The following is a 13,554-nucleotide window of genomic DNA, read 5'->3' as shown; positions in this document are numbered from 1 at the left end:
TGATTGCTTCAGTTATCTGAGAGCATTGTGCCGGTTTTTCTTTCTTCTTTGCAGTCAGATGACTAGGAAGGAGAAGGAAACGCATATTGGTTTTGTCTTTTATTTTCTTTCCTTTTAAATACTTCTTGCAAAACTACAGAAAAGTCTTTGCAACTGAGGAGGAAACAGCAGGGACAACACATCTGAACTGCGAATTAACTTCTTGAAAGTCTGAACAGAGCTCACTGTGACTTTGTGTAGATGTAGGATATCTGTGAGATTCAGCCAGCCTGAGTTAGAGAGCAGAAGTGCCCCCAACACAAGAACTGCTGAGCTATTGCATTCCCAATAAAATTGGTAGAAGGATAAGTCCACTGAGGTGTTAGCATTTGCACAGAACGATAAAACCACAGAGTATCCTGAGTTGGAATGAATCCATAAAGATCAGGTCCAAATCTTATGGTTTCACTGGAGGGGATAAAAAATACTGAGAAAAATAAAGATAAGGAGACCAATGAAATCATAATCACTATTATTACAGGGTTTTTTTCAAGAGGACTTTACAACAGGCAGTCGTGGTGGGGTGTTTAATTATTCTGTAATACAGTCTATTTTTTTTTCTTTCAAATATGTGAAATTCACTGTACTTGAATTGCTTATGTCAGGCTGCTAACATTTTTAGGATAATGCATTGAAGATTCTAGATCTTATTTGCAGATCTAGCTTTTTGTATGGATGCTTTAAGTATTTCAATAATTCTTTCTCTGTTTACATTTAAAAATAAAGAGCCAAATGTCTAAGCTTGAGTAATAGTACCATCTATGACTTTAGATGAGAGGGCTGATTGAGGCCAGCAGTCAGCCTGCCTTGTTGCTTTTCTCCAGGTAGGAGAACCTTACTGCAGGAACGGTCCTGTGCGGTGTATTTGATGCTTTGTGGCGCTGCCCACCATCTGACTGTGCTAAGGTCTGATCCTACTTTCACTGGAAGAATAATAAATATGGGAACCAAACTGCTTTTAAGGAATTTATTTTTAACATGCCTTCATGACCTGTACTGCTCCACACTTAAGAAGGCTTAAATAAGAGGAGATAGCTGTTGTTGTTTAGTCTGCAGCAGAGAAACAAGAAATCTTGGCTGAGCACACTAAGCACTGTGTGTGACCACAGATATGCTCTGTGGTATGGTGACGAAGGATAGACCAGAAAACAGGGGCAATCAGAAGTGTTGCAGAGCTTTCAGTGATTTCTGCTAATCCTTATCTCTGCTGTATTTGCTATAGGATCTCTCCAGCTACAAGCAGCTTCTCACAAGGTGTTTTGGCTCTAGTTTTTTATTTGTGCCTGCTCTCAGAGATCTGACAGTTCATTTAATGAGATAGAAGTCTGATATTGTATGGTGATCTCCCATCCTCTCGGTAGCAGGTGACTACAGAGAATTTTTTCTTAATCTTACAATTACCCTTCAAATTAACCTAGGCTAAAGAACAAATTTTACTTTGTAAAGTATCAAGGTAGTGTGGTATGCCCAGAGGTCTATGGAAGACAGGAAACAGGATTGCCTGATATAAACTGTGTTTTCAGTAGAAATGCAGAAATGCTAGCTTCTTTCTATAAATGTTCCTGTGTTTTTTGGTTTGTTTTTTGTGCTTGTGTGTGTGTGTGTGTGTGTGTGTGTGTGTGTGTGTGTGTGTGTGTTTGTTTTTCTGGTTTTTTTGGGGGGAGTGGGAGGAAGGGGGTAGAGTGGTCTTTAACGTGTGTGTGTGTGACAGTGACATATATAACTTTTCTCCTTCCTTCTCTGGGAGGCTGCCTGATAAGCAGCACTGATCTCAGTGCTTCTGTTCCGCTCAGGTTTGAGTGTTTTTTGCCATATTAAACATTCCTTTTTTTTTTTTTTTTCCCCCAAGTTTTCCTTCCTTCCTTTGTGATCTACACTTTAGTGTAACCAACTGAACTAGCTCATGTTTCCTCATTCCCAATTAGTTACCCTCTTGACAGTAAGGAATGGGACTGGAAGTCCCTGAGTCAAAAGCATGAACTACTTCTCAAAAACAGTGATTATTTTCTAATTCAAAACATGCAGTTATTTTTGCTCAAGTACTAAATGCTTAAGATCTGGAAAGCGGCTGCTGTAGAGATTTCTGGAAGGAATTCCCCTCTTGGAAAGACATTCAAAATATTGTACGTGGGCAAAGAATTCATTAGGACTCAGGCTCCTTCTCATGTAAATATTGGTGCTGGAATTAGCACTCTGTGTCCAAAGGAACATGTTTCATTATACTATGGTAACTTTGAGTTACTTGTGGCTGGCTCCTCTCGATTGAAGTCAGCACTGATTAAGTAGGAAACCCACTGTGAGAGTAGGAAAATGCCATAGGACCCTATTGCACCATTATTTTGGGTTTCTCAATTATACCACTCAGTCACACAAAGCCACAGTTACCTGGCTGTGTCTCAAATGCCTTAAGTCCCATGTAGCCAGCCCCACAACAAAACCTCAGATATTTGGCTCTGACGGATGGTGTTAGAATGAGGGTGGAGTTCAGTTCAATAGCCAATTTAATGCATCTTAATGTTCTAACATGCTTTCTCTTCATATCTGGGACAACAAATGCTGCAGTAAAGTTTTATTTAAAGCAGGTCTGTTTTTCAAAATGGGTCTTACATATGGAACAAAACATTCATTGTCACTTTACTGTTTAAACCTTTATTATTGCTTTTTTTCTGGGTACAATGGGCTTTTATGCACCAAACAGCTGTGTTCATCATGTTTATTTAGAAGGCATCCATTGTAGTGGAAAAAGTCTGGAGGACAAAAATCTTGGTGAAGTGCAAGACTACTCTGTGGGTGCTGGCTTTTTTTTTTTTTTTTTTTTTTTTTTTAATTTATTTCTGTCCAGCTCTTTGGTCAGCATGCAGGTCACATACACAGGCACTGCCATGCAAACTTGCAAACCCAGTATAACAGCAGCTTCTTACAAGTGCTGTTTCTCATCCTAAGCAATCTCCTCCAGAAATTTTCAATCGCAAGGCAACATACAAGACGCCTAACTATTTTATATCCTATGATCCTACCATTTCTCAATCTGTTGCTATTTTGGCCACTCATTAGGTCACTTTCCAAATATTGTGTACAGCTATGTGTCAATCATTGTCACAGCCCAGCTCCAGGCTAAGCCAATCCAGGACAAAACTGGGAGGAAAAAAATGCCAGCCAAAGCAAGCACTGTGCAGAAAACAGTCAACGATTTAACTGTGGAAGGCTACGTGTCTTCCAAAGATAGCATAAGCCCACTTGATGCACAAGTAGCACACAGCACTGTTGCTCCCCAAAATAGTTCTACACACTCAAAATACTTAGTTTATGCTGACTGGCACCTGCAAATAAACAGATGTTAGAATTTCAAGAGCTGAGAGCATGACACTGTAGGAAACTCTTGGGTGGCTCCTGCCTGAAAGCAGCCTAACTCGGTTTCTGGAAAGAGCAAAACATCTAGCATATGGACAGAACTTTTCCTACTGAGCAAGATCATCTCTAACACTTTCTAAACCTGTCAGTGGAAGCAGCTGTATAAGCAAGCAGCATTAGCTGGGGGAGATGAAAGCATTCCCACTTCCTTCAGAGCACACTTGGTGGGTACTGCTGTGCCCTAGGAGGTGGCCATGCCCCTTCCCTCATCCCCAAGCATGAGCTGCATTAATACATAGCTCAGATCAAGCCTGGAAGCAAAGACATGACTTGTGCAAGATCCCTTCCCTCAGAGGATAAGGAGTTGTGCCACAGTGGGTCCAGGTGGCAGCTCCCTGCAGCAGGGCCAATTGGTGGCACAGGTTTGGCTGCTGCCTGCAGGGTGACCTGGGTAAGGCCTGAGAAGCCAGGGAGACAGTGCTCCAGAGGGAAGTGGTAAAGGGGTATAAGGGGGGAAAATGGAGAGAGATGTGAACCAAGAGGAAAGGGAGAGAGTATGACAAAAGAATTAACTCCTACTTATGAAAAGCGTAAGTAGAAACAGGAGAATGAAGTCAGGAGAAACTTCAGGAAAATTTCTGGAAGCTGTTTCGGGGGCTTTGTGCATATGCCCTTCATCTGCTTTTGTGGGTGGTTCTTTGTTTTGTGTTTTTTTTCAGCCTTCTTTCTCCCCAGAAGAAGGAGCCACAGTAAGCACAGCATACCCTCAGTGCACCAGCCCCAGGGATGGGCAACCTCCCACTCTAGGCAGGGGACATATAACTGAACCTGGCTCTTGTGGCTACCTGGGGAGCACAGAGCTCTTGCTTCGCATGGACTAGCAAAACCTATCTGGTAATAGGGGGCTGCGGTATGCTGCCCATTCCAGCAAAATCGATGTGCTGCAAAGGATGTGTGTTCCTACATCAAGTATTCTGTGTTATATGCTTGCTAAGGCTGACTGGATTGTAAGTTATATGCCCTCGAAAATAGTTTGAGAGTGGATGTCTTTGCAAGATTCTTAAGCAAGAAATGATTTCTAATTAAGGAAAAAAGAATGTGTATACAGCCTGAACTCCTTACTCCTAACAGCTGTAATATGGTGACTGGTGGGGAATTTGAGTTGTTTTCATTGAACAACCCTGTCACTGATGGATTAGAAATAGGTATTTTGACTGAGAACACTTCTGAAGCCTGTGCTGGGAAGACTCAGAAATGTCCCTCTCTGGGCAGTACTCAAGAGGTTGGGCACAGCGCTCCAAACCCTCACCCAGTGCAGCCACCATAGAACGCCCGAGACGAGAGCCCTCCCCAGGGCTCACACAGCACTGCTGTTTGGAGGGTTTTAGCTGCCGTGCACCAGTGGAGACCCCCATTGCAGAAGTGCTTGACCCCAACAACTTCCTGTGGCAAGGCACTCTGCAGCAGATTGTCTTTGCCTGCCCCTGAGTTATTTAATTTCCTTCCCTTGGGTCCCTACAGCCCAGTCTCGCCCGACAAAACGCACGCTCAACTTTTTTGCTTTTGTCACGTCCCTTCTTATACTTTCTTAGCCTATAAATTTAGATACAAAAGTGATTTAGTGACTATAGCTAGAGAGAAGAAAGTGATTTAAATATCACTTTTAAATAGAGGGGACGCGTCTCGCTGTTAGTAGGGACGCGGTGTTTTCCGTGCGTCCATCCCTCCACCTCCTCCGCACTTCTGGCAGCGGGGCGGTCGGATCCTGGTAACCATTTACCACACTGTCAACACGGGTTAGCGGGACAGCGGCGTGGGGCAGCGTCCCCGCGGTCCCCCGTGGGGCGGAAGGCGGCCGAGGGCTCGGCATCATGGCGGTTGGGGCACTCACCTCGCTGCGCTGGAGCTGGAAGAAGCTGTTGAGATAGCTGGAGCTGAGCGAGGAGCTCAGCTCCGGGGGGCTCTTGGTGTAGCCGAGGTCGGGGTGCTGCGAGGAGGAGGGCTCGGGGCGGAAGGCATCGAACGCGCTGGCCTGGTGCGTGTCTTGCAGCGAGAGATAGACCCAGTTGAGGAGCTGGGCGGGCTGGTACACGGACGCGGCGCTGGTGTCGATGGCTGACAACAAGCTCATCTTTCCCCCGAGCGGCGGCCGTCTCCGAGCTGCCGCTCCCGCTCCGGCCGCGTCCCCGTCCCCGCGCGGGCCGCCTCCTCCCGCCGCCCAGAGGACGGGCCGGGGGCTCGCCGCTCCCCGCTCGCTGCCCTACGGCCCGCGGAGCCCGCCCAGCCCCAGCGCTCCGCGCCGCACAGGCATCGCTGCCGCCGCCCGCGGGCCGCGCAGGAAACTTTCCGCGCTCTGCTCCGGGCCCCGCTATCTGTCTTTATTCCCACTCCCGCAGGCACGGCCGGGGAGGAGCCGCCGGCGCTCCCATACGCCTCCCACCCGCCGTGGGGTGCGGGGCCGGGCGGGGCTCTGATCCGGCCGCCTCCGCGCCCGCCCCGGCCCGGTGTCCCCGCACGGGGCGCGCCGGCGGGCGGGCTCACTCGGTCCGGGGCTTCCTTTTCCTCTTTCCTGCGATAGCTGCTGCACACGCGGCCGGCCCCGGGGCTGCTCGCTCGGGGCCGTTGCGGAGCGGGCGAGTCCCACTCGGTGCCCCGGCATCCCGTCCCCGCTCCTCGCTGGGATCCGCGGCGTGAGGTGCCCGCTCGTTCACCCCCTGCCAGAGGCGCAGTTTACAGAAGCTCCCTGGCTGCGAGCGGTGCCAGGCCCTGCTGATGGCCAGGGTTTCCCAAATAAGGCGGCGAGCGTGCCGTGTTCCGCTGGAACCCCGCTAGGCTGCTCTGGCCCCGGGCCGCGCCGAGGTAACGCCGCGGCCTTTTAAGGAGTCGGCAGCACGAGGAGGTGATGGACGATCGTGCTTTTTGGAAGGAGCCTCAGCGGTGAGCTGGTGGTTCCCAGCAGAACAAGAAGAAGAAGAAAAAAAATCCCAACACTTTCACTCCTTAGATAAAACAAAAATCTGACCTTTGAAATTCCAAAGTTGGCATCCAGGTTTGCCATAATGGGTCACACGTCTCTGCTATGTTGGAGGAAAAGCCACTGTACTGAATGCAGTGGGAAATGCAGGCTGGGGTGCGCACAGCAGGTAACTCATCAGCTGCAAACCTGACAGGCAGATGCACCTTTCTGCTGAAAGCAGGCAGTCAGCTGCACAGCTGCCCACTTTGCAGGAGTGTGAGAGAAAGTGAGGTTTGCATAGTTGCAAAGCCAAGTCAGGTTTGGAATAACTAGAAGCAACTTGAACTCCTTTAATGATGCTAATATGTGTATTTATTTTAGAAGAGAAAGTTCTTGCAGTGTGGATCCAATCTACTCATTTATGAGCTCTTGGTTCATAGGCATCTCTGGGAGCTTCTGAATGTGTACGTGTCAGCCCAGGCTGTGCTGGGCAGTGCTGAGGATCTCAGTTGTCTGTGGCACACACTGTGGGGACAGAGAGTCTGAATCAAACTGCACTCAAACTCAAACAATTGCTTAGGGTATTATTCAAACAAAAAAAAGTTTGAACTAGGTTTAATGACTTAATAAATTATGGATTGTACTGTATTTGCTGGTAAATGGAAAAAGAACAAGAAATAAAGCTTGTGTTTTGGAGCCTGCGTTTCTGGTAGGAGGTGATGGTCATGTCAGTGCAAGGCTCTGGGTTTGCAGTTGTGAACTTCTGTGGGCGTACTAATTCCTTCCTTAATGACACTTTGCATTTTTATCACTTCCTTCTTTTACCTGATAAATTAACGTTCCACTGTTCACTCTCATAATGTGTGAACAGTGATACAGTGAAGCTCAAGGTTGCTCTGAGCAAGCAGGAAACAGAATGTAGCAAGGTTCCTGGAGTGATGTGGAGTGGCGGAGGTGCTACGAAGTTTCACGAGTGCTTTGGGTATATTTGCAATTCCCCCCTGACAGTAGGCCAGCTGGATTCTGGCTGTGGGGGGGGGGGTTGAGTGTACTGAGTAAGTGCTTTGTTCAGCCAAGCGTCAAGAAAGGGAAAGACTGCGAATGCCTCTGCTGTGAGTGGTTCAGTGATGGAGTGCTCGAACTGAGGGATGTGGCTGCCATCCTGGTCTGCTGCTGCAGCCTCTTCTGGAACGTAATTTCTATGGAATTCTTCCCCTCTGAGTTGAAGATTGTTCGTAGCTTAGCAAAATGCCGCTACCACATTTGCAGATGTCCAGTGATCATCAAGATGATGACTTTTTTTTCCTTGTAAGTCTCCTCCTTGTTCACCTTTAGACTTCATAGATTGAAGAGGAGGGGATGAGCACAGTGGTCACTGCAGCATATGTGTCTCAGTTGAAAAAAAAATGCTGTGAAGTTCAGTTTTGTTGGTTGCTCTCTGAAAGGTGTGGGGAGGAAGCTAACCCATGAGATAGCCCAATGGCTGCAAGATGCTTTCAGCTCAGTTCCTACTGATCATGGTAGGCTGGAATGTTAGCAATATCAGCTGCGTGGATTGTGCATCAGCTGCATGGTGCTAAAGCAGTAGTTTGTTTATCCTCCTGGTTTTACTTGTGTGTAGTGTTAATGAAGTCAGAAAACAACCAGAACTGTAACATGAAACTTTAAATGGTTTGCATGGCTTATGTGACTTGGTAATAGTCTTGAAAGAGGTCACAGTCAAATGTACAGAGAGAATCCAGCCCATTTATCCCAGTTCTGTTCCCCAAGCAGCAGGTCACTGTGCAGTTTATTAGTGTCATGTAGCTGCTCACCTCAGCAAGCTGGGCTTCTTGCAGCTGCTCTCTGCCTGAGGAATTTTTGTAAGACTGAGGAACAGAATTGTCAACTTCTGGCCAGGAATCACATCATTAATCCAAGTAGTCATGTTCCTGCTTTCAGTGTTCATACCTTTAGAAGGTGTCAGCCATTAACCTGCACTGTGCTTCGTAAGTGTGTTTATGTTAGGATTTTGTTTGTTTGTTTAATGATATTCTGTATTTTTAAAAAAACAGATGCACGCTACTAGAAAATGTCCTAGATTCTCATCCTTTTTAAAAAGATCTTGGCCTGATTTGCTGTCATCTTAGTTTAGTTCCTTACTAGATGGGGTTCCAAGGAGAAGATGGAAGTAATGTCTAAATGTGGCAATGAGAGTGGAGAGCTTTGAGCCTATCACTGAACCCAGGAACGCACAGTGCAATGGGCCTCTCAGCTGTAGCACAGCAGGAATATTCTAAGTGAAGTTTTTTCTCTACAGCAGAGATTCTTATGAAATAAATTAGCCATGCTATGGAAATAGTACGTAAGCACCCTTTGGATTATGAGAAGACATTTCAGTTTTACAGTTGTAATAACAGTACATCTTCATGTGATGTTGCTCAGATCTGGATGTCAGACACTTGTGCTTGCTACGTAGGTAGGGTGGTTCTGCTGCCAGAAATGAAGCACAGCATAAACCAAGCATCATAAAAGTTACTCTAGAAAATGTAACCTAGCATTATGTACAAAAGTCAAAATGTGTGTTTTCTTCCTCTAAGCAGAAGCGATGTAAAAGTTCTCTTCCTCCTAGAGCTTTGACATAGAAAGTTCTGGAAATGAATGAATATGAATTTAAAGCTTATCATCTGTAGCCTTTTAGTAAATATGTACCATATGCAATACTGATTTGCTGTGGGTAGTGTGCCAAGCACAGCTCCTAAGGCTGCCTAAAACCACAAAGTGGGTAATTGCTGTAACAGACCCTCTCTGAGCACGTGATTCTGCACCTGGCCAGCTTATGGTTTCAAGTCTTGGGGCCTCCCCACTTGCTCTAGGTTAGCATGTCTGTGCATTGTTGAATAATTGCATGAAAACTGTAGTTAATATGAGTAGTTGTATGAGGAATACTGCTTTCAGTGGTTTGGGGTTTTTTGAAGAAGGAGGTGTTTTTGTTTTGGTTTGGCTTTGCATTGTTCTACAAAGGTCTCTGCTGACTCTTCGGCTGCTGGACAGACTTCTGAAGTGTTCTATTTATTTCACATTAAAAGACAGGAGGTCTTGTCTCTACTGCTGGTCTAAGAGTTTGACATCCCCGACCAAAGCAGTAGCTGAGGCGTGGAATCCCCATACTTAGCCCGTCCTATCCCCTTGCTCTCACTTGATCTGGGAATTCAATGGAGCCGGGAAAGGCAGCAGGGTGGAGGGGAGGGTTGGCACACAGGCACAGCAGCAGCCTCTGTGCCCTGCCCGAGGGACCTCAGCGGGTACTGGCATCCCCAGCCAGGGAGCAACACATTATTCTGCCAGCACATTATAAATGGTTCTGAGTTTGCCCATTGCAGCAGAACAACGCTAAAGAAAAGAGGAGAGCAGTGGCAGGAAGGAGAAGAAAACAGCTGAAATAAAGATGAATGAAAGGGTGATGAACAGATGGCATGGTTCAGCACTGGATAATAAGAGAAGAGGGAGCAAGTGGGGCCTATGAACAGAGTGGTGCGATGGGATTGGAGCTGCAATTTGATTTTCGGTAGCGGGCTGCCTTTTGTGGAGGTAGTGACTGCCTTAGGTCAGCTCGTCTCTGGGAGTAGTGTTTTGTCCATGGCCTTTGAGCCTGGTGGCACTGCAGTTGTCTCTCAGACTGTCACTGCCTCCTGCTTTAATGCTGCAGTCTCACTGGTTTCTTCTCAGTGCCTTCTTTACATACTCAGCTCTATTGGAAATTTTGCTTTTTCTGTGTTATCCCAGATTTCCACCAGGTTGGGTAGCAGAACAAGAGTTTAGTTTTCTCACTGGAGTGTGTGCATATCATTCACTGCGACTTCTGTGGCTGTGGTGATTCCAGACTGGGCATTTCTGGTGTTTAGCCCTACCCCTGTTCCAGGAAAGTTTGTTTCCTGGTTACTTTGAGTTGACACAGTATTTATATCAGAATCGGAAAGTCTCCAAGGAGGTTTCAGGCACTTCTTTACGTAAAACAAATGAACTGCAGATGGTTGAACACAAGAGATTTTGTTTTCATGTTCTAGAATGTGGTTCTTTGTTTCAAGTAAGGTTTCTCTCTCTTTGCCTTAGTCAGCATGCCTCACATACCTGTCAAATTTTCTGAGATGTTCTAGAAAATGTCTTACCTACATCACCTGGCTCTCAGTTGTCTGGTGCTGGCAATATCTGCAATATCTGTGTACAGATTTGAGCAGGCAGAAGCTGCTAACCAACACCATCTCATCAAGGGCCCAAAGTCATCAGCTTTTACATCTGATTGCAAATTGGGTCTTGAATCTTTTCTGCTACAGGGTTTCATGAGGACAATTATGTTGCTGCAGGCGTCAATATGACTAAGCTGCTCTGGTATAGAACTTTATATACGTATATTTATCAGTTATATGTAAAAATAATTGTATTTTTCATTTCCTCTATACCATCCTAGGAGAGAAAGATGAAGATATAGTGGAGATTACAGTAAAGAAGCATAGGTAATTAAGTTGTAAGGAAAAATATACCTCACTCTACTGATGTAAAGTTGGAATATTTTGAGCAACACTGTTCTTCTGGAAAGTTTTGGATTTGAATTTTGGTTTTGGTTTGTTATTATTGTTGTTTCCTTGTGTATTTTTTTTTTATTTTGTTTTGCCTACTAACTTGAAATTTAATTTTTAATCCCTGCATGGATTTAGACACCTCTGCAAAGCCTTACAGTGCACCTGCTGAGATGAAGCTGGCACCAAGCCACACATACTGACCTGACCCTTTCCCATCCACATTCAGTCAGGTGAGTAACTTTCACCACATAAAGGGTTGAACAAGCCTCCTAGTGTCTGTCTTACAATCAGCTGTTAATTTGAAGGTGTTAACATGCACCATCTGGTCCTGCAAGGATGGGATTAGTCAAGCATATCATTACCACTAATAACTTGTTGAATGAAAAGTAAAAATGAAAGCTGAGGAAATCTGCTAGGGTGTAACTGCTTCAAAATTAACTTTCCAGCATTTCTGTGTTATGGAATGTCCTATTTGCCAGGAAACATGAAGAACCAATGAACAGATGATGTATTTTTTGACAAAAAAAGTGTAGGGTTCTTTTTCCTGCTGTCGCTGTTGACTGCTCTTTGTTCTGTGCCCCTTGTCTCTGCCAGCCCACTGGACAGAGCTGGCTGTGCAGCTGCAGAAGTCCTTTCCCAGCCAGCATGCCCACATTGTGGCCTTTGCCACAGAACCAAAGTCTCCGTGGAAAGAACAATCATCCTGTTCATGCTTTTGGAGATGCTTCTTAAATATCTGTCAAAACCAAATTGCTCAGGTAAGTAAGGATATTGAGAAATTGGGGGAATATCTTGTTATAATCCTAATACTCACCTTAAAAGCCATGACAAAAGGTCTTGTGTGTTTTTACATTGAGAAAATATAAATGAGAGATTCCTGATTTTCAACCTTTTTGTGATGGCTTTCCTCTATACTAATTGTCTACTCCGTCTCGAGGGAAAATATCTTTCAGGAAGGTGGCTTTAGCTCACAACCAGTGATGACATACTGATAATGTTAAAGTGCTACAGGTTCCTGCCATTGCCAAATTCCAGCTTTCCTAATGGCACAGTTATGTATTGCATGGGCAAAAAACATTTTCCATCCTTCAGCCAAGATTTTAATAAAGAAATGATTTTGACATCTATAGTTTGCTTTCATGCAATTGCTGTTGTGTTTTGAATGAAGGAGAAGGTGGTGAGTGAGAGTTCAGTGGCTGTTAAATGGCCTGTGTTCATTCCTTCCCTTAAAAATAATGTTAGAAATGGGTTTTTATATACTGTGTTGAGAAGCAGGGAACTGTCGAGCACAGATTACTTCCAAGTATGAAATGCCCATTCTCTTTATGTAGTCAGAAAGTAGAGGTACGAGCTGTTGTCCCTCATTAACAAGAGCCAGAGGGGCTGCAGAGAAATTTAATGCTCTAGCTAATTGCTGGAGTAATATCCTACATGCTACTCATTTTCCTTCCAGCATGAACATGTGCATTCTGACTCTATTTATATGAAAGCACAGCAAAGTGCGGATGACACACCTCCACACTGAGGCCCAGCGCAGGAAGGAGTCATGCTTTTCAGCCAGATTCTTTCTAGGTCACCAGTGCTTTGGATGAAGATGTCAGGATCCTGCATCTGTTCTTGTATCTTGCCAGATGTCTCAAGGTGAGATAAGAGGATTCATGCAGCGAAGGAAAAAAATTTATCTGTACTGTGTTTTTTTGTGAGCCAGCTAAAAATAAATAAATAAATCAGGCCTCCCTTGGCAAACTGAATGCTATGAAGAGGTTTCACTTGGCTTGGATTTACCTATATTTAGTAAAGAATTTAACAATATACTAGAAAGAATATCCTTTGTTTAACTTCTTTTAAACCTTTTCCCTTGCTGATCTGAAAATACAAGTGTGCTGCAAATATTGCCAAAATTATGATTGTCTTAAAAATCTTTTGAGAAGAACTGACAGTGACAGCTAATATCCCCAGTAAAATGTTGTGGTTTGGCTTTGATTTGTGGTTAGCTGTGGCTAGAGTGGCAGCTGGAGGTACAATTTGCAGAAGTACTTCCAAAATTATGATTCATTTCCAGTTGTAGTTGGACAGATTGAACTGGGTTCAGACTTGGTTTCATTCTTTCTTCTGAAATACCTGTATCTTGTACTGTTTCTGCATTTCAAAGGTTCTCTTGTTCTCTCCACCGTCATAGTTATGCAGTTGTAATTCTTTCATAAAGAATGGCTCTAGAAGGCCAATAAATAAATAATTCATGGCATACCCCCTAAATGTCTGCTTTCTGGATAGTTTGAAGGCTGTATGTTAGCAGGAGGCTTGGGTTACACTGGGACATTTTTTAACTGACAGTCACACTTTTAAAATGAATAATTGTGTTTGATCATAATAGCAGCCAGTCTGCAAGGACTCATAAATTCCACTGAGTTACCAGAGATATAGCTTAGTCTCCTTGGAATCCATAATGCATTTTTAATCGGACTATTATGGCTCCATGGTACCTGCATATTCCATTGAAAGTTTGAAAAACTTTCTATTATAATTCAATAGAAACCTGAAGAGTCATATATCCTTCTTGGGTTTCTTGAGCTTATTTTCTTGGCTTGTGGGTAACTCCCAGAGAATGGAGAGAGGGCTTCACTTTTTTGACCTGCTTGTTCAGTCATT

The 13,554-nt window shown here is 44.7% G+C and overlaps 1 protein-coding gene and 1 long non-coding RNA gene across 7 annotated transcripts in view; one reads left to right on the top strand and one right to left on the bottom strand.

Annotated features, from left to right (window-relative positions):
- The window catches only part of ZCCHC24 (zinc finger CCHC-type containing 24), a 108,107-nt gene extending 101,983 nt beyond the window's left edge, over nt 1-6,124 (bottom strand). Inside the window, exon 1 of one of the 6 annotated variants that reach the window (XM_085230138.1) lies at nt 5,282-6,124. In XM_085230138.1, coding sequence (XP_085086264.1) covers nt 5,282-5,521 — 240 coding nt within the window. In that variant the 5' untranslated portion in view covers nt 5,522-6,124. The remainder of the gene's footprint in view (nt 1-5,281) is intronic. The other 5 variants (XM_010714331.3, XM_085230139.1, XM_085230140.1 and 2 more) reach the window with 5 other exon arrangements.
- A 1,873-nt stretch (nt 6,125-7,997) lies between these two features.
- Nucleotides 7,998-13,130, top strand: LOC104911941 (uncharacterized). The gene is made up of 3 exons (XR_004160576.2): nt 7,998-11,135; nt 11,500-11,663; nt 12,359-13,130. It is a non-coding gene; the product is annotated as an uncharacterized LOC104911941 (long non-coding RNA).
- The last annotated feature ends 424 nt before the right edge of the window (nt 13,131-13,554 follow it).

This window comes from Meleagris gallopavo, chromosome 8 (genome assembly GCF_905368555.1).
Source record: "Meleagris gallopavo chromosome 8, MGAL_WU_HG_1.1, whole genome shotgun sequence".
Taxonomy (NCBI): domain Eukaryota; kingdom Metazoa; phylum Chordata; class Aves; order Galliformes; family Phasianidae; genus Meleagris; species Meleagris gallopavo.
This window is presented reverse-complemented; position numbering and strand designations above follow the sequence as displayed.